We start from the raw sequence: 27,187 nt of genomic DNA on the forward strand, positions 1-27,187 counted from the left end.
GGTTGTCGTCGTTAACCTCGTCGATTTGACCAAGTGCGAGGCAGTTTTGTGTGGGCGTTTTCGCGAAGCCCTCGCCAGCCGCGCTAGCGAGTTTGGCGAATTTGCACTAACCCAAACTGGATTAGCGCGGAACGGGCCTTCAGCCGCCACCGCCTGCAACTTTACAAAGCAACGCCGTGTCGCGCAGCAAACAGGAAAGAATCGATTCTTCCTTCCTCCCGTCGTCGCCATCACCCGTTGTGAGAAGGGGTTCATCTAACAGTTGACTTCCTATCTCCCGGGCTGTCCATCTCTTCTCGAGCTTGCTATCTCGTGCATTCTGATCTTCCCTCTGATCCATCGCGCGAGGACAGATCCGATGCAGAGATCGCCGTGCTCTGACACGGTTTGATATCGCAAGTTCACCAAGGAAGGGGTCTCTCATCAACGACAACCATCATGGCGTCCCTACCACCACCTCCTCCTCCGGGATGGGGCTCTGCAGCTCCTCCCTCCATGCCGATGGCGCCGCCGCCTCCAGGCTATCAGCCTCCTGCCGATCCCAAAGTCGCGAAGTTCGCGCAGAAGAAGACAGAGTGGTTGCGGACTCAACGCAACCGTTTTGGGGAGAAGAGGAAGGGCGGCTTCGTGGAGACACAGAAGGCAGATATGCCGCCTGAGCATCTGCGAAAGATCGTGAAGGATATTGGCGACGTGTCGCAGAAGAAATTCAGCAGCGAGAAGCGCAGCTATTTGGGCGCCCTCAAATTCATGCCGCATGCCGTCTTGAAACTTCTGGAGAATATGCCTATGCCTTGGGAGTCAACTCGAGAGGTGAAGGTGCTTTACCATGTCAATGGTTGCCTGACTCTCGTGAACGAGATTCCCAGGGTAATCGAGCCGGTCTTCCACGCCCAGTGGGCAACCATGTGGGTGTGCATGAGACGAGAGAAGGCCGATCGCCGACATTTCAAGCGGATGCGCTTCCCACCGTTCGATGATGAGGAGCCTCCTCTTTCTTGGTCAGAGAATATCGAAGACGTCGAGCCTCTGGAGCCTATTCAGATGGAGCTCGACGAGAACGAAGATGCTCCGGTGTACGAATGGTTTTACGATCATAGGCCGCTTCTCGATACACCGCATGTGAATGGCCCTAGTTATAAGACGTGGAATTTGACGCTTCCACAAATGGCGACTCTATATCGACTGAGCCACCAGCTGCTGAGCGACGTTGTGGACAAGAACTATTTCCACATGTTTGACCTCAACAGTTTCCTGACCGCCAAGGCCCTCAATGTGGCGATTCCGGGAGGTCCTCGATTCGAGCCACTTTACAAGGACATCGACCCGAACGACGAGGATTTCGGCGAGTTCAATGCAATTGACCGTATCATTTTCCGCTCCCCCATCCGAACGGAATATCGAGTTGCATTTCCCTACCTATATAATTCGCTACCGAGAAGCGTGAAGGTCTCTTGGTATTCCTACCCTCAAGTCGTTTATGTCCGATCCGAGGATCCGAATCTGCCGGCCTTCTATTTCGACCCCGTCATCAACCCCATCTCTTCCCGATCGGTCGCGCCTCGAAATCTCACCGTTAGTCACGAGGATGAGATTTTTGGACCCGGGAACAACGAAGATGAGAGTTTCGAACTTCCGGAAGATATGCAGCCTTTCCTCGCTGATGAAGAGCTCTACACCAGCGAGACGGCCTCTGGCATTGCTCTCTGGTGGGCTCCATACCCCTTCGATCGCCGATCAGGCAGGATGGTTAGGGCACAGGATGTGCCGCTAGTCAAGCAATGGTATCTTGAGCACTGTCCTCAGGGTCAACCTGTGAAAGTCCGGGTTTCTTATCAGAAACTTCTGAAGACTTATGTGCTTAATGAGCTTCACAAGAAGAGGCCGAAGGCCCAAAACAAGCAGAACCTGTTGAGGACACTGAAAGGCACGAAGTTCTTCCAGCAGACAACGATCGACTGGGTGGAAGCAGGTCTCCAAGTTTGTCGGCAGGGGTTCAACATGCTGAACCTCTTAATCCATCGCAAGAATCTGACATACTTGCACCTCGACTACAACTTTAACCTGAAGCCAGTTAAAACCCTGACGACTAAGGAACGGAAGAAGTCTCGATTTGGAAACGCGTTCCATCTGATGAGGGAGATCCTGCGTTTGACCAAGTTGATCGTTGATGCGCAAGTACAATACCGTCTCGGCAACATCGATTCTTTCCAGCTTGCCGATGGTATTCTCTACGCCTTCAACCACGTCGGACAGCTGACCGGTATGTACCGTTACAAATACAAGTTGATGCATCAGATTCGATCCTGCAAGGATCTGAAGCATTTGATTTACTATCGGTTCAACTCCGGGCCGGTTGGCAAGGGACCAGGTTGCGGCTTCTGGGCCCCGGCGTGGCGGGTCTGGCTGTTTTTCATGCGCGGTATCATCCCTCTTCTGGAGAGATGGCTTGGGAACTTGCTCTCTCGTCAGTTCGAGGGTCGCCACAGCAAGGGTGTTGCCAAGACTGTTACGAAGCAGCGGGTTGAGTCGCATTTCGATCTTGAACTCCGTGCTTCGGTCATGGCCGATCTCATGGATATGATGCCTGAAGGTATCAAGCAGAACAAGGTCAACACTGTTCTGCAACACCTTTCTGAGGCGTGGAGATGCTGGAAGAGTAATATTCCTTGGAAGGTTCCCGGGCTTCCTGCTCCCATTGAGAACATCATCCTCCGATACGTCAAGGCGAAGGCTGACTGGTGGATCTCTGTTGCACACTATAACCGCGAGAGAATCCGCAGAGGTGCCACAGTAGACAAGACGGTCGCGAAGAAGAACCTTGGGCGTTTGACTCGGCTTTACCTCAAGGCTGAGCAAGAGCGGCAACACAACTACCTCAAGGATGGCCCCTATGTTTCCTCTGAGGAAGCAGTTGCTATCTACACTACTACCGTTCATTGGCTCGAGTCTCGCAAGTTCTCTCCGATCCCCTTCCCCAGCGTCTCTTACAAACATGATACCAAGATCTTGATCCTTGCTCTGGAACGCCTCCGCGAGTCTTATTCTGTGAAGGGTCGGTTGAACCAGAGCCAGCGAGAGGAACTTGCCCTCATTGAACAGGCATATGATTCTCCCGGAACGACACTGGCCAGAATCAAGAGGTTCCTTCTCACTCAGCGCGCATTCAAGGAGGTGGGAATCGACATGAACGATAATTATAGCGATATCAATCCAGTCTACGACGTTGAACCTATCGAAAAGATCACAGACGCGTATCTCGATCAATATCTCTGGTACCAGGCCGAACAGCGGCATCTGTTCCCAAATTGGATCAAACCATCCGATTCCGAAGTTCCTCCTCTGCTCGTCTACAAGTGGTGTCAAGGTATCAACAATCTTTCCAATGTCTGGGAAACAGCCGATGGAGAGACGAATGTCATGATTGAGACCAAGCTCTCAAAGGTCTACGAGAAGATCGATCTGACTTTGCTGAACCGTCTCCTTCGTTTGATTATGGACCACAACCTGGCCGATTACATCACTTCGAAGAACAACGTTCAGCTGAACTACAAGGACATGAACCATACGAACAGCTATGGTTTGATTCGTGGTCTCCAGTTCTCTGGTTTCGTCTTCCAATACTACGGCCTGGTTATCGATCTTCTGCTCCTCGGTCTTCAGCGGGCTAGTGAACTGGCCGGTCCTCCTCAGAGCCCGAACGATTTCTTGCAGTTCAAGGATCGTGCGACTGAAACCAAACACCCGATCCGTCTCTACACCCGCTATATTGACAGGATTTGGGTGTTCTTCAGGTTCACTGCTGACGAATCTCGAGATCTGATCCAGCGGTTCTTGACCGAAAATCCAGACCCTAACTTTGAAAACGTCATTGGCTACAAGAACAAGAAGTGCTGGCCTCGAGACTCTCGAATGCGTCTGATGCGACATGATGTGAACCTTGGTCGAGCTGTTTTCTGGGATCTGAAGAACCGGCTGCCGAGATCGATTACCACCATTGAGTGGGATGACACCTTTGCCAGCGTGTACAGCAAGGATAACCCTAACCTGCTTTTCTCAATGTGCGGGTTTGAGGTTCGCATCCTTCCCAAGATCCGCAATCAGAATGACGAGTTCTCCGTCAAGGACAGTGTCTGGTCTTTGGTTGACAACACGACCAAAGAACGGACTGCGTATGCCTTCTTGCAGGTCACGGAAGAAGACATTCAAAAGTTCAACAACCGCATTCGTCAGATTTTGATGTCTTCTGGCTCGACCACATTCACCAAGATTGCGAACAAGTGGAACACGGCCTTGATCGCGCTGTTTACTTATTACCGCGAGGCTGCTGTGTCGACCGTGAACCTGCTGGACACTATCGTCAAGTGTGAGACCAAGATCCAGACTCGAGTCAAGATCGGCTTGAACTCTAAGATGCCCTCGAGGTTCCCTCCAGCAGTCTTCTACACGCCGAAGGAGCTTGGAGGACTGGGAATGATCTCTGGTTCTCACATCCTTATCCCTGCTAGCGACAAGCGCTGGTCAAAGCAGACTGATACTGGTGTCACCCATTATCGTGCCGGTATGTCGCATGATGAGGAAACGTTGATTCCAAACATTTTCCGTTACATCATCCCATGGGAGGCTGAATTCATCGACTCCCAGCGTGTTTGGATGGAGTACTCTCAGAAGCGACAAGAAGCCAACCAGCAGAACAGACGCTTGACGCTGGAGGATCTGGAGGACAGCTGGGATCGTGGTCTTCCACGAATCAACACCCTCTTCCAGAAAGATCGCAGCACGTTGAGCTTTGACAAGGGCTTCCGGACAAGGATGGAGTTCAAGCAGTACCAAATCATGAAGAGCAACCCATTCTGGTGGACAAGCCAGAGACACGATGGCAAGCTGTGGAACCTTAACGCCTACCGTACGGATGTTATTCAAGCGCTCGGTGGTGTCGAAACGATCCTGGAGCATACCCTTTTCAAGGCGACTGCTTTCCCATCATGGGAAGGGTTGTTCTGGGAGAGAGCGTCCGGTTTCGAAGAATCGATGAAGTTCAAGAAACTGACCAACGCTCAGAGATCCGGTCTCAACCAGATTCCCAACCGTCGTTTTACTCTCTGGTGGTCGCCGACGATTAACCGTGCCAACGTCTACGTCGGTTTCCAGGTCCAACTCGATCTGACTGGTATCTTCTTGCACGGCAAGATCCCCACCCTGAAGATCTCCTTGATTCAGATCTTCCGTGCCCACTTGTGGCAGAAGATCCACGAATCTGTTGTGATGGATCTTTGCCAAGTCTTCGACCAGGAGTTGGAAGCGTTGGGCATCGAAGCCGTTCAGAAGGAGACTATCCACCCGCGAAAGTCGTACAAGATGAACAGCTCATGTGCTGATATTCTCTTGTTCGCGACCAACAAGTGGAATGTTACCCGGCCGTCCCTTCTGTTCGATACGAAAGATGTCATTGAGCCGACGACCACGAACAAGTTCTGGCTTGACGTGCAACTGAGATACGGAGATTATGATTCTCACGACATCGAGCGTTACGTCCGTGCGAAGTATCTCGACTACACCACGGACAGCATGAGTATCTACCCGTCTGCCACCGGGTTGATGATCGCAATTGATCTCGCCTACAACCTCTACTCTGCGTACGGCCAGTACTTCCCTGGCTTGAAGGCTCTTATTCAGCAGGCCATGGCGAAGATCATGAAGGCCAACCCGGCATTGTATGTTCTGCGAGAACGTATTCGCAAGGGCTTGCAGCTCTATGCTTCCGAGAGCAACCAAGAATTCTTGAACTCGCAGAACTACTCTGAACTGTTCAGTCCCCAAATTCAGCTCTTCATCGATGATACCAACGTCTACCGTGTGACAATTCACAAGACTTTCGAGGGTAACTTGACCACGAAGCCAATCAACGGAGCGATCTTCATCTTCAACCCGCGCACTGGACAGCTGTTCTTGAAGATCATCCACACGAGTGTCTGGGCGGGTCAGAAGCGTCTCGGTCAGCTGGCGAAGTGGAAGACGGCAGAAGAAGTGGCAGCGCTCATCCGGTCTCTTCCGGTTGAGGAGCAGCCCAAGCAGTTGATCGTCACTCGCAAGGGTCTTCTGGATCCTCTTGAAGTTCACCTGCTCGACTTCCCCAACATCTCCATTCGCGCCTCGGAACTTCAGCTTCCATTCCAGGCCGCCATGAAGGTCGAGAAGCTCGCAGACATGATCTTGCGAGCTACTGAGCCTCAGATGGTTCTCTTCAACCTTTATGACGAGTGGCTGAAGTCGATCTCGCCGTATACTGCTTTCTCCAGGTTGATTCTGATCCTCCGTGCTCTTCACGTCAACCCGGATAAGACCAAGATCATTCTCCGACCCGACAAGTCGGTCATCACCCAGGAGCACCATATCTGGCCGTCCCTGTCGGATGAGGAGTGGATCAAGGTTGAAGTGCAGTTGCGTGATCTCATCTTGAACGATTACGGCAAGAAGAACAACGTCAATGTGCAGAGTCTCACGAGCAGCGAAGTCCGGGACATTATCCTGGGTATGGAAATCAGCGCTCCATCTCTGCAGCGACAGCAGGCGGCCGAAATCGAGAAGCAACAACAGGAGCAGAAGCAACTGACCGCGGTGACGACGAAGACCCAGAACGTTCGTGGAGAGGAGATCATCGTGACGACCACTTCGCAGTACGAACAGCAGTCCTTTGCGTCGAAGACCGAGTGGCGTACGCGTGCAATTGCCACATCCAACCTCCGCACTCGAGCCAACAATATCTACATCTCGTCTGATGACATTCGCGAGGAAGGGTACACTTACGTTATGCCCAAGAACATCCTCAAGCGATTCATCATGATTGCCGATCTCCGAGTGCAGGTGGCCGGGTACCTTTATGGCAAGTCACCGCCTGACAACGATCAGGTTAAGGAGGTGCGCACGATCGTGATGGTTCCTCAAGTTGGCAATACCCGCGATGTTCAGTTGCCACAACAGCTGCCGCAACACGAGTATCTTAACAGCCTGGAACCTCTGGGTATCATCCACACTCTCTCCGGCAACGAGCCGCAGTACATGACGGCTCAGGATGTTACGCAGCACGCCCGACTGATGAACGCACATCCGTCGTGGGACAAGAAGACGGTAACCATGACGGTTTCCTTCACTCCGGGATCAGTCTCGCTGGCGGCTTGGGCTCTGACGCCACAGGGTTACAAGTGGGGTGCAGAGAACAAAGACACCACCTCTGACCAGCCTCAGGGATTCTCGACCAACATGGGTGAGAAGTGCCAGCTCCTGCTGAGTGACCGGATCCGCGGCTACTTCTTGGTTCCGGAGGACAATGTCTGGAACTACAGCTTCATGGGAAGCTCGTTCGGAAGTGTTGAGAAGCGACCTGTCTACGTTAAAATCGACACGCCATTGGTAAGTTTTCTTCTTGCATGCATTTTGCTTAAGGAACTGTTGACTAACTTGGTTCACAGCGTTTCTACGATGACCAGCATCGCCCTCTGCACTTCCAGAATTTCGCCGAGCTGGAAGATATCTGGGTGGACCGGAGCGACGTCTTCGAATAGATGGAGTTTGGGCAATGACTACCGGAGAAAAAATTTTCTTGTCTTGTGTTATTGGATACCACAGGCGTTGTTTGGGGCATTCTTTCTGTGTATTGAATCTCGTTATATGAATTTTGTATGAGCAAGTTAACTGATGGGAGGAGAATAAGATGAGTGTGATAAGAAATAATCCTGTCTTGTATGATTAATTCATTATAGTTATGGTTATGCAATGTACTATTTCCAGATGAGTCTGAATTATCGTAGTATTGCAGCCTGCACCCGAGTTTACGAGACTTCGTCAATGTAATTGGAGTTACCTTGAGATATCGGACAACTTCCGTCCTCATCGCCACCTCCGTAAAATCGTGCCAATATGCAAGACGAATCATCGACGCAATCACTTGCTTGAACGCCTCGTGGTGAGACACATAATGCTGCAATGCATTGGTTAGTAAACTTTTATTCTTTTTTTGTCTTGCGTCAGTGGTGCCCTCCGTAGATTGATACCTAAAATAGATAGATACCTGATAGTTCTGCAGGATGTGCCGGGGTTCCTGACACCTGATTGGTGCCATATTCCATGCATTATGTATAATCGGAGGAATTATCAGACTATTGGTTGGCCCTGCAGCGGCCCTGAACCCGGCAGTAGTGACACTTGACAGCCGTTAGGAACTTAAAAACTTAAGGGTTGTTGTTGTGTGGACTGTGGAGCGGGGGGGAGTGTGGCAGCTGTGGCTGAGTTGCATTGCATTGCAGATGGCAAGAGGCAACTCAACTGCCGATTGCCACCTGGGTTCAATAAACTTCAATTGGGTGAGGGTCCAAGTTCCGGTCAACCTTAGTGGTCTCCCCCACATGCAGACAAACTTGGCCAATAATGGATGGAGTCATGGACTACTACAATGCTACTACTAGGATATGCACTCTATCTTCATACCTGGGTATCCCTGTCGAAGACATCACATTGTCACTGTCATCGGGGCTAGAATTGAGCGCGCATGTGAATGATATCCCGACTTGGAAAGGATATTCTCATGAGAACTACGAGATAGATCTAATTGATATCAACAAAGTGAAAAATATCCTACCTAGTGTGGAGAGGAAAGTGGTAAATCGATATTAAGCTCAAAAGATCTTGCTTATTAATAGCAAAATACTCCGTATAGATTGGCTTCCCATGGTCTCGGCTTCTCGTGACCTCGTCGCTTAGCGAGCCTATCGATGGGCAAGGAAAATATCTGGTCCCTTCCGCAGATCCCTTTTCTCGGATGAAAAAAGAAGCTTAGTGAAGTAAGTCTCTTTTAGGTACGGAGGACGGAGTACCTACCTAGCATGTACTGTATGGAGTACTCCGTACATATCTACGATGAAGCGTGAAGATGCGATTGGTGGAATTAACAGAGCCACGGAACAGGGATCTATTGAATAAAAGGACTGCGATAGGCTCTGTATACTCCGTACCTTAGGCATGTCGCATTCTCTGAACGTTATCTCCCGATCTCTACTCAACTAGGGGCTCATGCCAGTTTTGGAAAAAGCATGGCGGCATAATGAAAAAGGGGCAGGGAGAGCATACACTAGCAATCGTGGATTGATAATAATAGAAACCATTTTCAAGGATAGGTAAAAAAAGGGTCCTCACGACAAACAGCACCAAACGCGCGTACCGCGTATTCGGGTTCAACCATATCGAAGACCATCGTTTAAAAATAGTATCCGTCGAGTCAGCCGTCAGGGACCGCATAAACAACGAGGAAATTAACCCGGACGTGTGGTCACCAATGAAATCGATCCTAGACTCTAGAGGGAATAGATGGCCTCGCAGCATAAACATTGCGGGTCAGCGGAGATGAAAAGAGAGTGCACAGACTAGTAAACTACGGAGTAGGACCGTTGTGTCCGAAATCAAGGAGGTTCAACAAAAATTAAATCAGAAAAAAGACAAAAAAGGGACTCCAAGGGACTCCGGAATGACCCGTCGAGGACTCGTGGTTCTTCCTCGGCGATATCTGAATAAACCTACGGAGTGTTCACATGGTCCATCCTCCGTAGAGTCCGTACAGACATCATCCCAGCACCTTTTTGAGACTATTGAGGTACTATCGGTCTGATTTCGGAGCGCATTACGATTTACGGGCTATAATTGAGCGGATTATAAACAACAATGGCTTAATTCACAACGGCATCATGGCTAAGGTTGAACGCGACAAAAGCAAGCTGCCGCGACGGGAATACGGACTATCAGGAATCGATTTCCTTCGGGGAGCTCTCCCCTGCCGCGATCTACGGAGTACAGGAGAAACAAGGCACGATCGATGACCGCATTGTGGATGTTTAGGCTCGGAGGCATCTCAGTACTAATATTTAGCCCAGGACGGCCACCACCCCAGCGGATTCCAGCCAAATTTTAGCACTCCGTACTTAGGTAGGTACCTACCTACCTAGGTAGGCAAGCCCACAGCTAGCATCTCCTGTCCCTGGGAACCTGCCCCCTGGGACGGAGCCTAGGCGACTAGGTGAGTATAACACCCTGGTAACGTCGTGCTAGTGTTAGGGTCGGTCCTTCCGGATCACGGAGGCAGATCGCCGCCCCTGTCGAAAAGTGTCCAAGTGGGACCCGCGAACCTCCATCCCCAGACAACCACTGCTCCAGAGGCCAGACTCGCGACACCATTCCCCCAGCGCTGGCTGATTTTGATCAGTTGAGTCCTCGACGCGTTCTCTCTCCCCCGTGCTCTGTTTTCAGGGTGCAAGGCGCCCCTAACGACCGTCAGTAGTGACGCTGTGCCTCCAAACTGCCAGAGTGGCTTTCACTGATGGCCACTCCTGGTGAGACGGTCAGCTGCTGCATCACCGTATGGCTGTATCATCATGACGGTACTGTAACTACTAACAACTGGAGGTGCAAGAGACCAGGAATATGAATGAGAGCGTGGAGGCTGCGTATGAAATCAATACAATTTCCGCACCATATGAAGCGCGCTCTTTCTCTCTCTCGCGACGTTTCCTCCACTACCGAGGTTACTCAGCCGTGAGAAAGAATAAGCAAAAAAAAAATCCAGAACAGCCATGTGGCATCAATCATCGACCTTGTTAGGACCAGTGTGCCTGAGAGACACGGAGCGTCTATCAGAGATGGGCTGTGATGGTGGATGCCTCTGGAGAGAAACACCCCTGAATCTGATTCCCGCAAACTTCTTCATCTGTGAGGGCAGCAGGTATTACGGCCATCTGCTCCGTACTCCATACTCCGTACGATACGGGCACCGAGCAGTCGGATAATACTCGAATGATAGATGCGCCGTCTGTGGAGCGGCACCGCGATCCGGCCCAGGGCAATACAAGGATATGTTATGCTTGCCTGGAGCAGCGATGATGAACCCCACTGAGAGCCACATCGGCTAGGCCACCGACTGTGGTGCGAGAAATCCCCGATCGTCTTTGCCCGTTGCTGAAAGTAGTTTCCGGCCGTTGGGATGGCTTAGTCTTTTTGGCAGCCACCATCAGCTAGTCGACTGGCCGCTGGCCTGCCTCGATAAAGTCCGTCGACGACTCGACACCATCCTGCACCTTCGAGGCGGCCGCGCGATCCCCGACCCACTTACTCATCCGGTTGACCGGTGCTTCGATGTGGACGGCGTAAATAGATGGTTCCTTTTTTTTTGCTCATCCAACCCAGGCGGTGATGAGTGAGAATTAGGGGGAAACCGCTCGTCGATCGATTGATAATAATTATGCAAACCAGCTTGCAAGTTAGTGTGTCCACCCTGATTGTCGAGTTTGGTTTGGATCGCCTTGCTATCGCGTGGCCCACTTGCCCATCTTCTAGGTCCTGATCATTTCGAAAATAGCTCCGTTGAGCCAATCTGTTGTACGGAGTATTATCATTGAAACAAGAGACAACACACGATATTGCTGTCCTTCGCTTTCAAAACGGAAAGGGGTAATAACCTTTTGCCTGTAGCGGGCACTTTTGCCCAAAGTTTGATTTTTTTTTACCATCGGTTTCTCCACGACTCTCGTCTGTTAGCAGCCTTCCAGGGGGCTTCCAGAATGATGCTTATTTCCCCAGTTAGTGTATTAACAGTTCCGGTGATGCTGTTGTTTCGGTCCATACGCCAATAACGGCAGCTTCCCCAGAGACGGGTGGGAATGGATCGATTTGCTTTTGCCAAGTCCCATATGTCTCTCTGCTCAGCCTCAAAGATCGCATAACATCGTCCCAGAGCTGCGGGTTGATCCCCTTTTTTCCCCTTTTCCATTCTTAGCTGATGACGACTTTGTGCCGCCACGATCCTGGTGTACGGGAGGATCTCCATCTCAGCCTTTGGAGAATGGCATCTGCCACGCCTGTGCCTCGGCGCTTTACCTTTTCAATGCGTGGATGTTTTGCCGCCAGCAAGCTAACAGGAAGTGGTCCGGGCTTGTTAGCTGGCTATAATACGAACGAGGGCCTGCCCAAAATCTTTTTCGACCCGTCTTCAACGGAACTTTTTGCCATATATCAAGGTGCCAGACCTTAACATCAGTCTTATAGACTACTCGACCTACCAGTTGGACTAGCGGTTTCTCTGAGGGCGGGGGCGCCCTTGGTCTCGGCTCTTTCGCGCGGTATGCTTATACATACTCTCGACTGTCGTTCCACCAGTACAATTATTTCACCTGCTCTCCAGTCACAGTGCAAATCATCATAAGTCCAAACACACGCGACACACCCCCTCCTGATCTGCCCATCCGCAGAACCGGCGTCGTGTCAGCCAAGTCAAACTCTTTTCTTTTCTCATCTCGGTTTATGGTTTTGGCAGCCTGCCAGAGCTTGACAAAGCTCTAGCAGCTGCCAAATGTGAGGGCCGCGACACTGGCGGATCCATATCGAAACTACCCCATCGATTATTCCTCCCAGGAGCAGCACTGTAAGGCTCAAGAACAACCAGGCCTGCTTGTCTATCAGTCAAACCAACCCCAGGTCGTGCACCATGGGGCGTCCCCCGAACTGCCGTTTGCGCCCCGTGGTGCGCAACACTCCGCGTTTCACCAGCAGCAACATCAGCATGCAACTCCAACCGCGCTCCAAACAACGGCCACGCATCCTGTCGTCCCCGATGTTCATCATCAACCCGTCCTCCTCAATCCACATCAAATGGTCCCCTCACCACTCTCGTCTCACTATGGTCCTGCCCCCCTCCAGTTCCGGTCGCCGCGTGCGGGGAAGCGTCCTCGGCCGGATGATGGCGACGAGGGACATGAGGACGAACGTCGATTGGAGCTCCATCTTCAAATGCTGCCACCGGATGCGCATGCTGAAGGAACACAATCGCCAGAGCTGCTGCTGTCTGCTCAGAGCGACTCTTCATCGCAGCGCCGGCACTCCGCACACGCCTTTGCGCCGTCGCCCTTACACCAGCAACAACAGCAACCACAACCACATCACCATCACCACCGGCTTCCCTCTCAGGCCATTATCCATCCCTCTCAACAGTCCGCGGATATGATGCCTCCCTCGGTGCCGTCGGGCCTCCCGAGCGTGGTTGGTCAGGCTGGGATGCCTGAACCGGCGCCTCGTCCACGAGGACCCAAGTTGAAGTTTACGCCGGAGGAGGATGCGTTGTTGGTGGAATTAAAAGAGCACAAGAATTTGACGTGGAAGCAGATTTCTGACTTCTTTCCTGGTCGAACGAGCGGGACATTGCAAGTTCGTTACTGTACCAAATTGAAGGCCAAGGATACTGTCTGGACGGACGAAATGGTAAGAGTCCAAAGACCCTCGCTTCGATCAGATAAGATAACGTATGTCGATCACCACTAACCACGCTTGACAGGTACAACGACTTCGCAATGCCATTCAGGACTATGAAAACGACCGTTGGCGGATCATAGCAGCCAAGGTTGGCCATGGCTTTACTCCGGCGGCCTGTCGAGCAAAGGCAGCAGAGTTATGAGAATGTTGTTACGAGCCTTCTCTTCTGGTTGGACAATTTTATTCCATTTCACTTCGTCTCACACTGCTTTTCTGAACCCGCTTTGACGTGATGAAAAGTGAACGACGACAGCAAAGCATCTATTCGTCCAAGGAGTCCGTTGTCAGTTCAGCATTAGACCATTGTTGATATATTTCTACTCGTCTTCTTCTTCCGTCTTATGTTCTCTTTTCTTATCACGACTTGGGGGTATCCATTTTAATGACTCTCGCTCACGTCTTCACTCTGTCTGTTTCTCGGTATCTCTGTTGGTCTGGCCATGAGGGTGTGGGATAAAACACTTTGGAAGTCACGCTGTGATGGTGGCGGGCGCAGGGTGGGTGGCAAAAGGGACTTTTACAGGACAGGACAGGACAAGCTTTAGATTGCTCCTGGGGAAATGGAATTATATGTTTGCATGGGCTTGGTGGGCATCCACAAGACGGTTGTTTTCCCCCTACATCTCTTTGCTCTTCGATTTATATATTTTAATAACATTTGTTCTTATGATGGTTATCTCCAGACTCGCATTGAAAAGCCCGAATTCTCAGAGCTGATTAGTTGAGGCTGCTACCTAGGCTATGATATGGCAAGCAGGGTTTTCCTATGTGCCACCTCTATCCCCTTTAACTAGATATTAGCAGGACATTGGCCATCACCGCAGTGCTTCACCTCGACGAGAGGATTCAAACCCGCAGCCTAGTGGGCAGATGCATGCCTGTATCTATCAAGTTAGCTTGACAGGTCTGCTTGGTGAGTTATCGGCCGATGACTCCTCCAGCCTTCTGCTCTCGTGTCTCCCTGTCAGCAACCAGTCTCGACTTGCTCTAAATTCTATAAGAGGTGATTTGTAGTCACAATCGTTGTGTAATTATCGTCACATCGTAGTTTCAGGACGTGAATTGTTCATGTAAACTAGTACATTTGACGGAATCTTGCCAACTGCGAGGTAATGGAACAAATATCACTCGAAAGGAATATCGTAGAGTTCATTATGATTGAGAACCGATTTTGAAGCTTCCTACGTCGGTACATGTATTATCGGTAGATTTCGGAAGTCACGTGCAATGTCAGGATGTTTTTGATGAAGATACTCCGTACGATGTCATCGACATCAGGTGATCTGGGTGTAGCCCTACTCCGTGCACGAGCTCTGCCAGCCAATCAGCAGCCGAGGAAATCCATCGGGTCTGAGGATGCTGACTAAGCAGGCTGTGGTCGTCCCATGCCATTCCGGCAACGGGCCGAGCGGCCTCACCACGCAACGCACCTCAATCTAACCTCACCTCTGCTTGGGCCGAGTCTTTCTTCCTCGTCCCTCTCCAATTGTCTTTCCTGACCACCACCTCCCTCTTTCCTCGCCATTGAGAGAAGCTCTCTGGACACGGACAATGTTCGCTCAACGCACTGTTTCCGTCCTCGCCCGGCGCACGCCCGTCAGGGCCCTCGCCAAGCGCCCTTTCACATCGTCAGTTGTTCGCTGTACGTGAGCCATCGTCGGTCCGGCGCTGAACCCCTCTCCTGCACCCTCAATTGGATTTTTGGGATCTCCAATGGATGGGATTTGCTGTTTGCCGATGTTTCCTTTTCGATAGGCTGGATGCTTGGAGCTGACGTGCGGGGTTTCTCGCTGGTTTTTTTGCAGGCGACAACAAAAAATACACGCCCGCGACCCCGGGCAAGATCATTCCCTATGAGGGTTTGCGCGCACCTTCTCCTTCTTCTTGATACCCGAATCTGCCTTGGATTTTCAGTCGTGGGAACTGTTCGATCTGCTTACGGTGCCATTGGCCCCGCCGGACGATCGGGCAGCCCAGTCGACTCCCTCCAATCCGCATCAAATCCATTTCGTCTACTGGCAAGAGTCAACAGGCTAATCAATATTCTCGTTTTGTGTTGCGACTATAGAGGTCAAGGCCGAAGAAGACTTGCTCGCTCCCGGTGCTAAGCCCGGCACGATCCCCACCGATCTCGAGCAGGCGACTGGTCTGGAGCGTTTGGAATTGCTCGGAAAGATGCAGGGCATTGACGTTTTCGACATGAGGCCTCTGGACTCTTCCCGAAAGGGTATGTGCGGAGCACGCACGTTGCAATTCGTGCAGATTAGCTTGTCAAGGCCACTGCTGACGGAGGTGGATCCGGATAGGCACCTTTGAGGACCCCATCATTGTCAACGGCGCTGGTGAAGAGCAATATGCTGGATGCACTGGCTACCCTGCTGACTCCCACAACGTCGTCTGGCTGACGGTGAGTAATCGATTTCCAATCCGCAACCGACAGGACGACGTTCCTGTCGATAATCGATAGCCAGTCAGGACTAATCATATTCTGTCAATCCACAGGTGTCTCGCAAACGCCCATACGAGCGCTGCGGCGAGTGCGGCAACGTCATCAAGCTGAACTACGTTGGACCGGAAACCGACCACGCCGGTATGTTTTTATTCCTTTTTTTTTTTAACCACACCACCTACCTATAGCCATGATGTTTGGTACTAACATTTAAAATGACAGATGGCCACGCATCCCCCCACGCACACAGCCACCAGCACTACGAAGAGCCCAAGACCTTCGTCGACTACGTCAAGCCGGAATACTGGTACCGATGAATGTGTTCCAATACTTTTGTCATATGGCCCAGCCAGTCGGCATTGATCGCAGTTTTAGTCAGTCAGTGAGCAGAATGCGGCAGTTGTGAAATAAATAGCGGAATCAAATCAACATTCTCAAAAAAGTCTGCTCTCTTCTGCGATCGACCTATTTTTTGTGTGTGTATGTGTAGTAAGGAGGTTTTGGTCTGCTTGTTGTCTGTCAATCAATCAATCCAGTTAAAATCGTTTAAATCAATCCACCAACAGACCAACCAAGGAGTTCCTCCAATCTGATATGTCTGTCACATCACGTGTGCAGTGCAGTGCAGTACAGTCTACCAGGCTGGATTTCATTCCTTCCTTATTTCCCTTCCCTCTTTGTCTGTCTACCATGTCGTATAGTATAGTATAGTCGAAATGAGATGAGTAAGTAGATGATATAGTATAACAAAGGCGGTTGTTGTTGCTGCTGCTGCAAAGGTTTTCCTTTCCTTGATTTTTATTTATTTATGTCTTTTTTCTGGAACAACAGAACGGAACAATTTCGCTGTTTACCTACCTAAGGAGTTCGCGATCGGGCTTGGCTGTATGAATGTATGTATGAATGAATGAAGGGGAACGGGATGGGATGGAAAAGGGAAATACCATCGAATCAAATATGGGACTCCCGGTTTTAGTCGTACAAAAGAAAAAAAAAAGAGAGTGAGAGAAGAAAAGAGAAGAAAAAAAATGGCCTGCTGTTCTGTTGTTCTTCTCGCATCTTTCTTACCTAATTAATTAATTAATTTCCTCTTAGACAGTTGTTTTGTTACCTACCTAGGTAGGTAGGTAGGTAGATCTGTCAATAATATAAGCAATTCTCTTCTCTTCTTGAGTTACTACGAACTTTTGACGAACAAGAATTCCCTTTTCTTGTTCTTTGTGTTCATTCGAATGTTCATATCAGGATCAATATCCACTCGTTGATAGAGTCTATCTATCTATCTATCTATTGATCATGTATGTACATACATTACAATATACCTGATTCTTGTTCTTGTCGGTTCCATGGTCTGGTTTCTGCGTTATATTATATATAATATATAATATATGTTATCAATAGGTACAATTATCCGTGTATGTATATACGTTGTTGGTTGATTGGTTGGTTGGTGTTCAAGGCCGTGAAAGACGGTTGTATTGTATTTCTCTTCCTTTTCGTTTTTTCTGTGTGATGAGTTGGTTGGATGAGCAGGGCACAGTGCCGGAATTTTTTTTGTCTGATTATATCCCAAATCGACGCAGTTCGATGTACCGTAGTGGAGGATATACGATGCCTGCCCAGGAGAAGCCCACGTAGTTGCCCATCTGGCCGATCCAGTCAGTCGACGGCCTGCCATACTTACACGATGTCAACAGGAAGACGTCACTTACATCCGCTCCATACTCTCCCACCAACCTGGCCAGCGGACCCACGTACCACACCTGCGCCATGCACAGGATCGCCCCCGCCCAGCCAACCAAGAACGCAACGAACGCGGCAAGCCCGATCGGCAGCTTTGTCGGATCGTCCCACGCCGCCCAGTTGTACCCCCGTCTACGCCGAAAGAGGTAGCGTTCCTCAATCAGGATGGCGAACCAGATGGCCACCCAGTAGCCCATCAGGGCGAGGAAGTTGGTGAAAATCTCCGACAGGTACCCCCGGCCGGCAAGGGCGCAGACGGTGTAGATCACCACGCCAAAGGTGTTCCAGACGATCCGCGGGACTTTCTCCGCGTATCGTCCTAGGATCTGGAAGTCGATTCCGGAGGAATACGTCGGCGGAATCGTGTTCGAGATCAGACCCAGGGCGACTATGACGGAGCAGAATTTGCCGAATCCGTGCAGAGGACCGAATCCTTCGACGATCAGAGCCCCCGCTCCGGAGGACCATGCAGCAGAATACTCCGGATGGATAGCGATGCCACTGGCCAGCCCGATTCCAACAAGGAAAGTCATCGTAAAGGAGAGAGCGAGACCAAAAAAGGTAAGGCCGAAACAGGCCAATTTCGGGGTGTCTGGTGGATAGTAGACAAAGAAGTCCGCTGCGAGAGGAGCATAGGTGATCGCTGCACTTAAGCAGATGGAGAAGAATGACAGCCTTTGTTGTCAGTTAGATACTGTATATAACTCGACTGGTGGAAGAGAATAAACTTACCTGTTGCCAGTCACTGTGCGTGGGTCACCTTGGGATGGACTTGCGAGATCATATTTCGTCGCCGATACGCCAAACAGAATGCAAATAACAATCAGCTGCGGCAGAAAGGCAAAACTGAGAAGTATGAGTGAGCAGTTCTATCGTTGAGACTTTGAGGCTCTCATACCGTTCGTAGTAGTGGAAAAATTTAATACCAAAGGTAGCAACCGCCCAGCTAATAATGGCAACGATTACAATCCCTGGAAACGGCTTAGCAACTGTTTGCGTCTGCAAATGTTAGTGTTTTCGGTACTCACCGACTGCCACTGACATGCTAGAGTTCGGCGACACTGCAGACAGAATCTGGCCACCCACCACGCAGTCAATCAGACAATAGCCAATCATTTGGATAACGTTCAAGAGAACCACGATTTTGCTTGGCCACCATCCCATAGCGTAACGTCCAAAGACCTGGTATAATTTCAAAATCAGTCATGCCCCGTGTAGTGTATGTGGAGCAATGACTGCTCACCAGAGTCCTGTTCCCGGAGATCGGGCCCCAAGTGGCCGACCATGCAGCTGCCAGTGAGCCGAGAACGGCACCGAGAACAGAGCATAGGGACGAGTCTAGAAAACTGAGCTCGTAGACGGCCGGACCGAGCATTCCCAGGGTGATATTGTTCGCTGCGAGGTTGATAGACACCCATAATAGGAACACTTGTAGGTACGCGATCCATGTCAGAGAAAGACGTTCATTCTCCTCCACCCGCTGAATTCCACGAGCTTCGAGATTGTACTCGACCAGCTGTTGCTCAAATCGCTTCATATAACCACCAAGGCGCTCGCTGATGGGCGGGCTACGATTCGCAGTGCCATCGTTCGACAGTGTATTATCTGGCACTCCTACGGGAGAGGTAGTGAAATTGTCCTTTTCGCTGGCCTCTGCTACGTTGATTCCTTTTTGCGGCTCCATCCTGTTTATAGATCGGTGTTAGCACAGCCATAGATGCAGTGACCACCAGCTGGGTGCACAAGAGACTCAATGCCTCAAAACCGCCCGATCGTTTACATAGGCATTGTCGTCTCCGGTGTCCAGAAATTCGGGAACAAAGACAAACAAGGAAAGGGAAGAGAAAGCGTGCATGAGTTCTTTCGCTGGAATTATCCAGATCAAGTTCAACCGTATAATCTCAGAACGACAAGGCGACAACTGCAGATAGGCTAACCCCATCCATCCAAGGCAACAATGGCGCATCTGTTTTCAACAAATGTGGCCAGAGTCCTGGACGAGGTGTCCCAACATGACTGCAGAGCACGCCCTTGTCGAACACCGGTCTCCATGCAGGCATATTTACCTATCTAGATACCTTGATCACGAGACAACTCCGCGCTACTCAGGTTCATGATCGCCCTCTCTCGTTGTTGAGGAGATAGAAAAGGGTGGGAGGTACTCGATGGTAGCCAGGATTATCCTGGGAAAAATGCGGCCCTGTGCAAATAGCACGTCAGTCCAGTTCGGGTCCAGGAATGCGCGCAGCAAGCTGTCCTACCTTGATGACGACGGCAATAAGCAGGTGAAGCGATTCAGGCGACTTGGGGTATCGCAGGAAAGAGTGCTGGTGGAGAGAGGACCCTGTTGGGCTCGATCTTTTAAAATCTTGTTTTGCCTCTTTAGCTCTGACTACTGGCCTGAAGAATGACACACAGGGCCCCCAGAAAATAATGTGGGCGGGGTTTGGGTCTAGCGGCTAGCCCCGCGCCAAGTGACGTTATACCCGTTACAAGCCTTGTTATCGGTCTCGCTCCTTCTGATCTTGCCTTTCCATGTCGGCCCAACGCCAGATAAGCTTTTGGTGATAATTCTTGATTGTCATCCCATATGTCAATTGGATCGCCACGTAAATTGATCGTCTTGGACGCCGTGGCTGGTGTGGTGGTAAACCGTACCGCAGGTTGATATATATATATATATATCTGTTGATCTCATGTCTTGTTCGACAAATCAACAGTCAATTGACTGCAATGGAGGATACAAGCCGAAAATATCCAAAGGGTAACTGTCGTTTGCTTCCAAACTGTCCGCTAAAATGCGGGTACCAGAATCATGACGTGCCTAAAAGAGAACAAACAAAGCATGCTCCAGCAACAGTGGTGACCCGCATAGACTCCATCAAACCCAAGGTATCCCGCTGACCGTCACGGCTGTAACTAGGTAGGAAACGAAAATCAAAAACTTCCGAACAGCCCCCAACTCCAAGAATATGGACGAAAAATCGAAATCCCGGCGGCACTCACTGAAACCGCGCCACTGATGAATATGGAGCTTGACTAGTTGACAGTGAGAGAAAGGCCGTGCTCCTTTTCCTGTAAACAAAAGAATGCGGTGGTCGTTACGTCGTCAAATGTAATAATAGTAAAGGCGAGAGCAAAGGAGAATCAAGAATAAAGCAAAATCCCGTCGATCTCAAAGATTCTTGAAATGCTCTTTTGCATATTGCTCACAAGCCTAGGAATGGTGTTAGCATGAAACGAATAGACCTTACTGCACTGCATTATAAATGTAAGGGGTGTTTCGTACCTTGGCGGGCTTCCCGACTTTTTGCCCAATGACTTTCCATTTGTTGGCCTCATATTCCTTGATAGCCTCTCGTAACGCTATGGACTATGGCATACGTCAGAAAGGAAATCATGGCTACAGAAGTGATCTTCGGTTACGCACTTCCTCTTCTCCAAACTCGGCGTAGTGCATGTCCTGGCGGCAATCAGCATATGGAAAGCAGAATGTGCGAACGAGGATCCTTACCTTGTACCAATGTTTTTTTACACTACCTTCGGTTCGAGTAGGGAAAGTCTACCAGCATGTTAAGAGGAATCTGGCCCCATCAAGACTGCTGGTGACACCAACCTTGGCAATCTCACTCCAACTTTTCCCCGCGTCCCGCATCGCCTTCAATCTCTGTTCCTCCTCTGCGGTCCAGGGTGTGTTGGTTCTTCCCTTCTTCTTCGGCGCTGCCTCCGAGGCGGTCGTGCCACCAGCAGGATTGGCCGCGTCGCCGCCCGCGCCAACAGTGGTGGGGGGTGCGGCCATGGCTGAGGCTGGTGCCTGCTCTGGCGAGGCACGTCGTTTGCGCGGGTTCGAGGGTTGTAGAGGCTGTGCTGGAATGGGAAACCCTTGAGTAGGTGTGGATCCGGGGAGCGTGGCAGCCTGCTGTTGGGCTAGGGAGCGTGATGGTGAATTGGGGACGGCAGACGTCTTGATCCGCTTGGAAGTTGGTGGTGACCTGGGCGAGGTTCAGCTGTCAGTCAGATATTCTGCCGGTGAAATGTTGCCCGTTGACCGCTTAAGCGCCTGGCACATGACAGCCCGATACGCAGGCAGCAGTTGTGACGACAAACCACGGGAACTCGGCGATTTTGATTGAGATGGCACTCACGACATTGTAGGAAACGCGATGTTGCGATCGGATTCAGCCAATTCATCGGTACATACAGGAGCCTAGGAGAAACAGCGACCTTCTGATAGTGGCGTCTCCCTTGAGAGTCACCGAGGGCTTGCGACAACCGTTGACAGCAGCGTTACACAAAACACTCAAGGACACTGGGCACCAAAAGCGCAAAGTGAGGGAACCGTGAGGCCAAAGCACGCGGCTGAACGGGATCGCAAAAATCGAGAATACACCGAGCTGGGTGGACTGCTAGTCCTCGGGCGTCAAGACATGCAAAGAAAGCTTCGGGAGGGGCTGGAGTGAGGAGGGGCACGTCACTTGTCGCCCATCCTTCAAGAAAAGCAAGGGGTGGGAGGTTCACGGCCACTGACGACAGGTGAAGGGGAGAGGAAAGAATATGGAAATGTACATGAATAATAATGAGATGGTGTTGGAGTGTGTATCAGCGGTTGACATGGAGTTCAGGGCCAAGAGCCGGACGGACTCGGGGATAATAAGGTCCTCGAGTCGCAAGAGGCACCTCTCGCGGTGGACCTGGACGCTGCTGGAAAGCGCACGGTCGGATCGGGCGGGGGACGACATAACGAATAGTAACTAACGATCGAACAGCCCGTTTGGAAGAGAACCGCTCGAGGGAACTATTTTATTTACTGCCCCGTAACTGTCTGCACGCTGGATTTATTCTTCTTATCGATTACCTATTGATCCTCCATTTCTCTTTGTGATCACGCTTCTGCCAAACTCTTGTCTTGTGCAGGGAGTGCGACCTGAGTAGCAAAAGGCCATAAAAGGCGATGGGGCCCAGCGTCGAGTACTGAATTTGATAAATCCAGTGATTACTTACAAAAGTACGAAATGCGGGGAAGGGCAACCTTTTTTGGTACCTCGGGTGGGAAGTCTGTGATCCTCTGGATCAGGCAGTTACCTAGATTTTAGTATACGGAACACCAGCAGTCAAGAGCGAAGCAGCACCTTTTTGTCCGGGTCTTGAAGCGCAGGAGAGGTCATTCTGCAATTTATCTGTGGTGAGAAGCCAATCCTATTCATCGAAGACGCGCTGCAAGATTGGCCCGGAGGATTTGCGAGCAAATCAGTAGCAGGACTAATGTGCCGCCCGGAATGGCTGTGCAGGAATCAGCAACCCTGCTAATACTCAGCACGTTAAAGCGCAGTCACAAGACATAATCGAAATTCTCGTCTTTTGTCGCCATCTTGCCGTGGGATAACAAAGTCATATAGTTACGATCTGCAATTGTCAACTTGGATCCAACGGTTTCGCTCAGTGTAGTCCAAATCCCCTCAGCGATGGAAGGATAAGAGGTGTATCTGGGACTGAAAGACAAAGAGAAGGTAAAAAGGAAACAAGGAAAAGAAAATGGAAAGAAATGAAAAGAAAAGAAAAGAAAGATTTTCTAGTCCAGGAATATAAGTTATAACTGAACCTGCTTACGGAGTAGTAAGTCAAAACGGCTAGTTAGGCGGAGATGACGCTGCGAAAGTACGGAGATAGTCGTTGGCAGGTCTTGGGACACTTAAGCTTTTTACAGAGTACACAGGGTTACCAGTGCACTGCATCGTGCTTCGACCTTACTTGGGATGCTATGAGATCACCAGTGATGGGGAGTGGGGCGAGGCAGGAAGATCAGGTGAAACATCGAGGGTCATAAATAATAGTTGGCAACCAGAACGAAGTAGTACTCCGTACCATTGATAGAGTGGTACCATTCTATCAACTCCTGAGCAACTGAACTAGGTAAGGATAGCCACCGCTACTCGTGACACGCTAATGTTATTCTCATACAGACCACTGCTTCAGGTGCCATTTGGATCTCGATCGAGATCTGCAACAACTCAATACCAAATTCACGCGAACATATGCTGGTCCCTGAAAAGTCAATGGAGAGTTTCTAAATGGAGTTCTCTGCACAGGTACCTGACGGACGGATCAAAAAACATGTGATTCCAATCCACCAGAGAGCAACACCGCAGGATTATTGGAAAGGGAATGGCTCAATGCCTGCCTGCCTAATATATTTGGAACTCGTATATCGAAATCGACAACAACATACCGTTTCTATCTCTAGAAATTTGTTTTCTTAACCTTGATCACCAATGGGAGCGCAGCAGGTGTTTTGATCTGTGCTTAGCCCAATTCCACGTCGCTGTCGCACCTTCCTAAACACAGATTAGGCAGGTTAGAGCACGGAAGTCGGGATGGCCTTGGCATTTCTCGATCGGGAAACCTTCCACCGAACTGGAAACGATATCAGTTACAAGCTTGAAACTCGTGTCGGAGCTTGTCTGAGAGACAATCATCATTGTTTTGGTTCTAATTACAGGACCCATTGTTCTGCCATGGCAGCCATGATCGCGGTGCCCGGAGCAATAGTTGATCTGGGCTTGTTTCGTCACGATTGGCGCGTTTCCGGAGGATGTCCTGCCTCTATGTCTCTTTCCTTCGCTTTTGTGTCTACGGGTGGATCCAAAGCTACCTAATAGGCTTCAGATGTCCGGCAAAACATCTTCACCCTTTCAAATTCAGGCCAGAAACCGACCTCTTGGGACCGTTAGTTTCGACCTCAACTCATCAAGTCAAGCGACCTGCAATAGCAGTCGGCTCATCTTGAAACGAAGAAAAATTCGCTCTTTGTTTCGCGAGCGTCCCTCGCAACCTTCTCTCCAAAACCAAGTACCCCGTACTGATACCCATTCTGTTTAGCTATGGGTAATGGAAGCGGGGATTCCAGACTGGATCTGCCGCGCTTTTCGTCTGCGGAGCCAGGTACGTGTCTCAGCCTTTCTACTCTGGGAAGGTCCTTATCCTTTTTGAACCACCCTTTTTATGCATCATAGCTGACTATATAGACCATTAAGAGGCTAGAAGCTTTTCAACCCACATCGCTATGCGATGTCAAACGTGAAGCGATGCCACATGTTTTTAGCTAGCTGCCCATTCCGACGTTCAAACAAACAACATGTAATTAGATCGGCACCACACACAATTGTCATGCATTGGATGTGTCAGCTGCCAGGGGCTCAACCACCTATACCCCAGCCATCTCTGGCCTTGCGAAAACAGATAAAGAGCTGCTCTCGGTGTTTCCAGGTTGATTTGAAATTCTTCCTGTCAGGTTGGTTCTAGGCAGACTTCGCAAAAAGACTCTTTTTTTCTTTCACAGCTCTGTTCACTTTCTTTCATCCCCCACTGGCTGGGCTGTTTTCATTCATTACTGTATTAATTTGTTTGATTGCGAGGTCTTGAAGACCATACTTTCTTTTCTTTTCTGGCAACTCTGAACCGTTGCTACCCATCTCACCTTGAGAAGTTATACACTGCTATTACCGACTCCGATCTACCCATCCGCACCTTCTACAGGACTGTATTGGATCGAGAGGTTCTAGACGAGATTCACCATGTCTCCGACCATGACTCTCACCAGTTCCGTCGGTACTTCAAGTCACCAACGCTCAGCTTCAACCGGCTACGTGGGCCAGTCGGATTATCGGGTCCACAAACATCATCGAAAAGTCTCTTCAACTGGCGGGGGCAGAGCGTGGACAGAGGAAGAGGCAAGTGGTTCCATTTGAGAAGGTTGTTGGATCTTGCTTTGAGCTGACTTCTTGAAGGAAGAATACCTCCTTCGGACCCGCTTGCACAAGATGCCATACAAACATATCGCGGCTCATTTGAAAAAGACTGAATTGGCTTGTCGACTCCATTATCACCAGATGTCATACGGTAGCAACAGGCGCAGACGAACGGATTCGATTTCCTCTACAGGGTCATATACCACCACTCCCGGCCCGAGGGATCCCCCTGACAATCTACACTACACACAGCTGTCACCTGTGCCTTCCCCTCCATCTAGCCCGGAGCTTGGTTCCCAGAAGGCCGTCTCCTCCGATTCCAATCACTTCCAACCGCAACGAGCGCCTGTTCCCATCCTTCCTAAGCCGGAGCCAACTGGAACTCCTCTATTGCAGTCAACCTCTGCCGACGCCACGAAGTCTCTCCGCTTGGATACCTCAATCGCCACGTCAAATTCCCGTGCATACGTCGGGAATCGAAATTACATTGACCAGGCACGTCTGCAAGCGCTCTATGAGGCACATCGCAGCTCTTTCTGGTCATTGATCGCCTCAGAGTACTCTCATGACTCGACATTCTCTGGCCGTCAGCTCGAAGAGGCATTCTTTGCAAACCTGCCGTCGACTAACATCCGCGCGGCTTCTCCTCCGACGCCAGGGCCGAGCCCGCAGGAGGGATCTCCAGGATTGCCTAATCGATATCTCGGGGCCCATATGACGTCCTCAGTGATGAGTCAGGGGTTTCACGCTGTCAACGGGGCTGCACCAATATCCACAGCCAGCAAGTCAGCTAGCAGCTCACCAAGCTCCGTGGAAAGGTGCTCTGTTTCTGCCCTGCTGACAGTAGAGAAGGAAGTTCGACCTTCGAAGGAGATTTCTACGGAAGCGGCTACTTAACCCCAGCCTCTCTGTCTGGCATCAGTTGGTTTAGACGCTCTTTCGAGAGTTATGACTTGGTCCTGGCGATTCACGTCTTTTTTTTTCTTTCTCCCCCCTCCCCACTTCTATTTTTACCTTATGGACATTTTGTGGTTCAAGGTTACGGTATGGGTATTCTGTTGGCTTATGTTATGAATGAGCAATCCGAGCAATGCATGGGTTGAATTTTCAATCTTCTTGAAGTATCATGTGGATATACTTCTGTTATCCACTTATCTCCATGACAGTGATGTCTATGAATGATGAACTCTGTGGAAGAAGTCAAGTCCAGTCTTTAGTCGATTGGATTGTAGTCTATCTTGGGAGAGATCACGGAGAGGTCTTTACTGCCTTAAGAAGACAGGACAGCTGATAGTCTCTACAATAGGAGACAACACCAGGGAGAAAGATTCGTATAATATCGTATTATTCTCGATCTTGAAAGACGAAGCACGTTCAGTTGTCAACCTCTCTATGTGAGCACGTGACCAGACAACACGCGGCCACGCCATTCTGATTGGTCGATCTGTCTCCAAGCAATCCGTGGTGTGACGTGAACGGCGCCAAGCTACCTACCAGCCTCCAGGCAAGGGCCCGCAGGCCGCAAATAATAATGGATCGGCGCCGGAGGGTCAGATGGGCATCTGTCCATGTGTCGATGTCCATCTGACTCGATTCCCCAGATTCGATTCCTATCATTCTACGTACCAGTTGGATTTTCTTTACGACGGCTTTGACTGCGACGAGCTGAAACTTTTCCTCGTGCTGACTTCTGGCAAGTTCGCTTATCTGTGATTGACAGCTCGGAAACGATACCTTCGATTATTAGATCTTGGGTGCCGCCCGCCTATCCTGGTGAAACACATACCATCTTCTACCGTCGTCCACACTACAGAAACCGCGATATTTATCTGCCGGATTCGAATCTACTGAAGGACGTTTCTCTATCTGTTTGCCTATACCCTTGACTCCATGGTCGCTGCCTTGA

At 50.3% G+C, this 27,187-nt stretch overlaps 6 protein-coding genes across 6 annotated transcripts; 4 read left to right on the forward strand and 2 right to left on the reverse strand.

Moving 5' to 3' along the window:
* Positions 1 to 438: 438 nt before the first annotated feature.
* VTN77DRAFT_7899 (uncharacterized protein) lies at positions 439 to 7,562 on the forward strand (the record flags this gene model as incomplete). Its single annotated transcript, XM_069424336.1, has 2 exons — positions 439 to 7,410; positions 7,470 to 7,562. 2 exons carry the CDS (start codon positions 439 to 441, stop codon positions 7,560 to 7,562), a joined length of 7,065 nt encoding a protein of 2,354 aa, XP_069275010.1.
* A 5,125-nt stretch (positions 7,563 to 12,687) lies between these two features.
* On the forward strand, positions 12,688 to 13,486 carry VTN77DRAFT_7900 (uncharacterized protein; the record flags this gene model as incomplete). Its single annotated transcript, XM_069424339.1, has 2 exons — positions 12,688 to 13,293; positions 13,367 to 13,486. The coding sequence occupies 2 exons, from the start codon at positions 12,688 to 12,690 to the stop codon at positions 13,484 to 13,486; spliced, it is 726 nt and encodes a 241-aa protein (XP_069275011.1).
* A 1,409-nt stretch (positions 13,487 to 14,895) lies between these two features.
* VTN77DRAFT_7901 (uncharacterized protein) lies at positions 14,896 to 16,110 on the forward strand (the record flags this gene model as incomplete). The annotated part of the gene is made up of 6 exons (XM_069424340.1): positions 14,896 to 14,986; positions 15,150 to 15,203; positions 15,413 to 15,571; positions 15,651 to 15,751; positions 15,847 to 15,934; positions 16,016 to 16,110. The coding sequence occupies 6 exons, from the start codon at positions 14,896 to 14,898 to the stop codon at positions 16,108 to 16,110; spliced, it is 588 nt and encodes a 195-aa protein (XP_069275012.1).
* A 1,245-nt stretch (positions 16,111 to 17,355) lies between these two features.
* Positions 17,356 to 19,220, reverse strand: VTN77DRAFT_7902 (uncharacterized protein; the record flags this gene model as incomplete). The annotated part of the gene is made up of 6 exons (XM_069424341.1): positions 17,356 to 17,439; positions 17,506 to 18,211; positions 18,269 to 18,382; positions 18,435 to 18,507; positions 18,565 to 18,718; positions 18,780 to 19,220. The coding sequence occupies 6 exons, from the start codon at positions 19,218 to 19,220 to the stop codon at positions 17,356 to 17,358; spliced, it is 1,572 nt and encodes a 523-aa protein (XP_069275013.1).
* Positions 19,221 to 20,711: 1,491 nt separating this feature from the next.
* VTN77DRAFT_7903 (uncharacterized protein) lies at positions 20,712 to 21,686 on the reverse strand (the record flags this gene model as incomplete). Its single annotated transcript, XM_069424342.1, has 6 exons — positions 20,712 to 20,753; positions 20,826 to 20,909; positions 20,967 to 20,999; positions 21,051 to 21,098; positions 21,153 to 21,528; positions 21,682 to 21,686. The coding sequence occupies 6 exons, from the start codon at positions 21,684 to 21,686 to the stop codon at positions 20,712 to 20,714; spliced, it is 588 nt and encodes a 195-aa protein (XP_069275014.1).
* Positions 21,687 to 25,107: 3,421 nt separating this feature from the next.
* VTN77DRAFT_7904 (uncharacterized protein) lies at positions 25,108 to 26,178 on the forward strand (the record flags this gene model as incomplete). The annotated part of the gene is made up of 2 exons (XM_069424343.1): positions 25,108 to 25,263; positions 25,321 to 26,178. 2 exons carry the CDS (start codon positions 25,108 to 25,110, stop codon positions 26,176 to 26,178), a joined length of 1,014 nt encoding a protein of 337 aa, XP_069275015.1.
* Between the last annotated feature and the right edge of the window lie 1,009 nt (positions 26,179 to 27,187).

The sequence above is a fragment of the Rasamsonia byssochlamydoides genome (assembly GCF_041956645.1).
Source record: "Rasamsonia byssochlamydoides strain NRRL 3658 unplaced genomic scaffold VTN77scaffold_66, whole genome shotgun sequence".
In the NCBI taxonomy this organism is placed as follows: domain Eukaryota; kingdom Fungi; phylum Ascomycota; class Eurotiomycetes; order Eurotiales; family Trichocomaceae; genus Rasamsonia; species Rasamsonia byssochlamydoides.